The sequence below is a fragment of the Cladophialophora psammophila genome, assembly GCF_000585535.1.
Source record: "Cladophialophora psammophila CBS 110553 chromosome Unknown aczJe-supercont1.18, whole genome shotgun sequence".
Taxonomy (NCBI): Eukaryota; Fungi; Ascomycota; class Eurotiomycetes; order Chaetothyriales; family Herpotrichiellaceae; genus Cladophialophora; species Cladophialophora psammophila.
In genome coordinates, this window is record NW_006912939.1 from 393,591 (window position 1) to 399,008 (window position 5,418).

General features: G+C 40.3%; 2 protein-coding genes across 2 annotated transcripts; both read right to left on the reverse strand.

Annotated features, from left to right (window-relative positions):
* Positions 1-3,052: 3,052 nt before the first annotated feature.
* A1O5_10057 (uncharacterized protein) lies at positions 3,053-3,343 on the reverse strand (the record flags this gene model as incomplete). Its single annotated transcript, XM_007750635.1, has 1 exon — positions 3,053-3,343. The coding sequence occupies one exon, from the start codon at positions 3,341-3,343 to the stop codon at positions 3,053-3,055; it is 291 nt and encodes a 96-aa protein (XP_007748825.1).
* A 573-nt stretch (positions 3,344-3,916) lies between these two features.
* On the reverse strand, positions 3,917-4,859 carry A1O5_10058 (uncharacterized protein; the record flags this gene model as incomplete). Its single annotated transcript, XM_007750636.1, has 2 exons — positions 3,917-4,085; positions 4,135-4,859. 2 exons carry the CDS (start codon positions 4,857-4,859, stop codon positions 3,917-3,919), a joined length of 894 nt encoding a protein of 297 aa, XP_007748826.1.
* Positions 4,860-5,418: the final 559 nt, after the last annotated feature.

Consider the following 5,418-nt stretch of genomic DNA (forward strand, 5'->3'; position numbering starts at 1 on the left):
TACGGCGGTGAGTATAGCCTCTTCCTAACACGCACACTCAACTAAAGGAAGTTCTCTCTATTCGTAACTTAATTAATTAACTCTATGAATGATAGCCCCCCGAGAACTATATAAGAAGAACCTTAGTCTAGTGTCGACGCCTCAGCCAATCATAAAGCTATCCACCACTCAAAACTTCTCCCATTACAATATTAGAACTTATTTAATAACTCTCTAGAATCTTAGTAGCTAAAAGTCTTCGCGATTACTTATAAGTTACTATTACTAAATCTCTTCTTTAAGGAATTCGTTAAAACTATTTATCTAAAGACTTTATAATACTCTTACTATTATTAAATAATACTATTTCTTTTACGGTATTAATTAATAATATTTAGCTAATCGATGAGAGTAAACGATACTAAAGCTAAGCTAACGATAAGATTATTAACTCTATAATTAAGTATTATACTAAAGATTATCTAAGTATTAATATTATTTATTCGGCTACGTTTACGGCCTAGTAACGTCGTATTCTTAGAGAAGATAATTTAATATACGTTACATTAGTAATTCTACTTAAGAATAATCTATATTTAATTCTAATTAATATTTATAATAACTATTAAACTCTCGGGTTTATGAATAATAGTCGTCGAATTCTTAGTGTACTCGATAATCTAGATATATATCGAGATCCGTTAATATTAAGATATCTACTAGCTAAGAACGGTATTAATCTTAATGATTATATAGATAACGATCTAGACTTAGGGTCTTTATAATAAAACTCATTAGATTATAACTTTTAGATTATCGCGAATATTCGCTATCTTATTAAATTACGAACTCTAGCTATTATATAAGATATCGGAACTCTTAGACTTAGAATTCTCAGTGACTTAGTCCGCGCGATACGTAGCTTTAATCGTAATATTAATTCACTTCGTATAGCTATCCGAGATCGTAGTGCTATTCGACGTTAGCTCGAAGCGAACTTAGCTTATACGATTATAATGTACTTAAATCGATTTAATAAATCTAAAGATAACTAGAGTAGTAGACTTAAGATAAATAAATAAATAATAATCACTATTTAAGAAGCGAATATAGTATTTAAAGACGCTATAAAGAACGCCCGAAAGATCACTACGCTATAGATAAATTAACTTATAACGCTAAAGACTATTTAAGATATTAATAAGTAATAATAGTTAGATAATATAAAGCGACTTTAACTTATCGAAATTAAGTAAATGAACTTCGATAGTAAAGGTTTAAGCGAAATAAATTAAAATGAACTTAATAAACTAATGAGAGCTATTAATAAAATTGTGAAATATCGCCCTCTAAAAGTTTATATTAAACCTTTAGTTACGTAATTAAATACGAAGTTTAAGTTTATATTTAGACCTAGGGTCTATGAAATCACGTGACTAGTGCGATATTAATTTCGCACTCTATTAAATGATTAGTCGTGCTTACTAATGTTGATTTAAAATCAACATTTTAAGGGTCTTAACTGTGGACACTCATTATCTATATAAAGACCTTTACCCTCCCTAGGTAAATAGTTATCTTCAAGTTCTTTAAAAGTCACTTACCTACCTATAAGGTTTACGATCTATATGAGCCTTACTATCTATACATTAGATAGTTCTCTAAGTTCTCCGAATAAAAATAACGAAGAATTAAACGTCTAAAGATAGAAAGAATAATAAAGATAATAGTCGAGAGTAGTGTTTCATAGATTCATCTCGATCTAGATCTATTAAAGATAATCTTAATTCTCTCTTATTCTAACGTACTTATATATACTTAGTACTTCTTAATTAACGTTATATTAGCCTTCTACGATAGAAATTATCGTATAAGTAGTTTATAATCTTCTTAAAGAGATTCGAGATCTCACACTAAAGAGAATTAAAAAGTTTTAAAATTATCTTCTTTATATATTAATAGACTACTTAATAATATCTAAAAAAAAGGAATCTTATTAGATAAATAGAAAGCTTTAGATAGTATTAAAAAAATATATACGACTATCTCTTTACTTCAATACTTCATAATATACAAAATTGGCGGGTGTAATTTAAATATTACGTAGCGAACGCAAATTAAGCCATTTTCACGTATCGGGCCTTAGACTCGTTTATCGCAACATTCTTTGAATTTTGTGATTGGCCGGCGCTTTAGCTCATAGCCTAGCCAATCAGGGCGTAGCCCCGATATCGGGTCTGAGCACTGAGACAAGAGAATGAGCGCTCACAAAAAGTCCGTTTCGTCAGATTTTGGCGCGGCCAATGCGATGGTATGCCAGGTACTCCATTAACCAGCGAATTAGATCTAACCTACTAGTCTCCATGTTTCGTTGATCACTCCTATAAAAGAGAGTATGTCCATGGGGAATTCTACAATGCTGCTGCCTATTTCTACCTACTATGACCCTACGAGTCCCCAACATATCCTATTTCATGAATGCCGCTTTCTTGACGGACGCATCTTTGCAATCAGCGAGGATTGAGAAACTGAAGGGCTGAAGCATTGAAGAGGAAAGAAAACCAATACTCATCTCGATCCCAGCAGCCGGCAAAGGAGATTCCACAACTTGATGAGGATCTACTTCGGCACCCTCTGGGTCCCAAAACGAGGCCTATAGGATTCCGATTCTCCCTCTATCAGATGAGTCGGCACACCGTTGCACCAGATCATTCTAGATCCGGAGCCGGAGTGTGTCCCAGCACAGCCCACATGTCGCCACCTTCCGCTCTTAAGCCTAATATTATTCGCTTTTAGGACTTCCTCCGCCACTTGATCCGCCGTTGTGCAGAATTTAACGAGTTACATTTCAGACACCCATAGCACGTTACTCACAGGGTTAGGCGAATCTTGCCTGGACCTTTCATCTATCTTCACCTCTCTTAGAGATACTATATTCAAGCCGTCCCGACTACGTCTAGCTAACTGCTCTCGTCGGAGAATCCTTTAGATTTCTTGGTCCAAGTCTATAGTAGAATCAATGGTCTCAATGTCGTCCAAAGGACTTCTTGGGCTTGGCTGCCGACAGAATGTCTTATTGATAAATTTCTTTCAGTCTCCTGTCCCGCTTGAGGGCTAGCGGATCCGATGGCGAAGCTCCCTCCTTCTCAATAAGACCACAAACACCCGCTAGTGATATACGAAGAGCAGCGATGATCCAGAGACTTTCTCTTAGATTATTCTCGGCGGCTCCGACATCTTCGCGAATGAGCTCGATAAGTTCGTAGAGTTCGTCGATCTCAGAGACATGCTTCGTAGTATCCACAACGCTGCTAGGCAACCTCTTTCGAGCCAGCTTCTTCATTGTCTCAATTCTTTTCATCATGTCGGTGGCAGTCGGCACTATATGCTCGAACAGTCCCTGAACACGCGTCCGTGCGTCACGGCGACGGAGAATTGACTACTCACCGGAAATCTCTTCCTCTGGGAATAATCCTGGGCCACCCTCAAGAACCGTTGGTAACGCCGATACCAGTGCCACGAACTCTTAAAGATTCGTCCAACCCTTCCGGATGGTCTCGACTAGGTTTCGTACTGTGTCAATAAAGTCCGGATTCTCCGACCGGGCCTTTTTGAAGAGAAGCACCGCCCCCGGTATATTTCCGGCGCTATATCGTAATGCAAGGTATGCTTTGCCAACATTTTCGAGCCCAGGAACTTCATCCTCCCACTGTGTTCCTGACAATCTAGTCTGAATTTCAGGTTTGAGGGGACGAAGCTGCAATTCCTTCACTCCGCAAGTCAGGATTTGTTAATCATCCGTGAAATAGTCCTATCGGTGACCCAGCCCCACAAGTTACGCCGTGAAGTAATTTTGTAAGGAGTCCCTTGGGAACAGTAGCTGCCAGGCGCGAACAGCTTTCGAAATGATAAGAGCTTGTTTCTTCCTAGACACTACTTACAAAGTCCAAAGGAGGTCGAAGATCTCTTCGACTATAACTGCATAGTATACTCCTTCCTTTCGCGCTTCGAGGACGGTGGTATCCTTACTTGAAATTCGGTGGATGCGTCGGAGGTTAAAGAGTAAATCAACGAGAGCGTCGCCTCTGCTAGGTCGTTCGTTCGACCTGTAGACGGAATCAGCGTAGGAGAACAACTCTAGAAGACAATACCCACTGCTTTGCTCGAAGACTTAAGATCGATAATAACCAGGAAGGGTGTCGAACTGGCCCCGTAATGGCCCGGAATGCAAAAACGAAGTCGTAGACCAGTTTGATGCGAGATTCAACACACCAGTTCACTCTGTTGATGCAGTAGCCGGGATGAAATGACCGGACGAAGAGAGCCGAATGTCCATTCACCCCTAAGTCGATATATTTCGTACATAGAACCCCTATAATCTTTCCGGCATTGAGGCAGGAGAGCCAGTGGCATTGCCGGATTTCTCCTATGCATCCGATGATTACTTTGGGCTTCTTGGCCTGTAAGATTTCTTTTGCAAGATCATGGCATTCGTCATCCGAAGGAGCGTTAGTCCCGTGAGGCTTAAGCGAGAAGACATCGACGACACTAACATTCTGGATATTGCGCTGAGCTCGTGTCGCAAAGCGGATTAATTCGTCCACGGTGCGAAGCGTTTCCGAACACGAAACAAACTCTGCCAATGATGCGCTGTAGTCATGATCAGTAGCAGGGCGCTCAAGCAGTACGACGATGTCATCGGGTCCATGTACCAGGAGGCGGCATTTTTCGACCTCTTCCATTGCTTTGCCATGCGCATCTCCAAAGCTGGCGATAAGACCATCGATGTACGTGCCACCGAGTCTGGGAGGTGGTGTAGATGACTGTACAATGAAATCGCGCATGCAAGATGGCATAGGGATCTCAAGACAGACGTCCATTTGTTCTGCGGAAGGCGCTGATGCCATTCTCTAGGATACTAGGCCTCAGAAAGAAATCTTGCCAGCGATCCAAGATAAAGCAATGTAGATATTCCGTGTGGAGGAGCTGGACGTACAGTAGAAGTTCATAGTAGCTCGCTCGATTATCGCGGGGTGGTGGAAATCAAACAATGGCTGCAGTGAATCATGTGATCAGCCCTGAACATCTTAACTGCTTCGGCGACGGAAGGTATGGCGCGATACACTTTAGAGCCGTATATCTACCCCCGTTCACCTCGATCTTAACTGATTCCCCGCTTTACTCTTGTTCCTTATATTGGAATATGGTAAGATCCGGGCACGACGAAGCCTTAACTTAGAGCTAAGAAAGAATTTTGTCTATAAAAGCTGTCTAAGAACCTATATAAGAGACTTTTGCTGCATGACCATCTAACTATGCCTAATCCTACTTAGCTCAATGAACCTTAATGCCAACTATGATTCCGAAGTGGTCGCTGACCTAGGTGTTGATGTTAGTGCGGACCAACGTCTTAGTCGATATTTCCCCCTTTAACTGTAT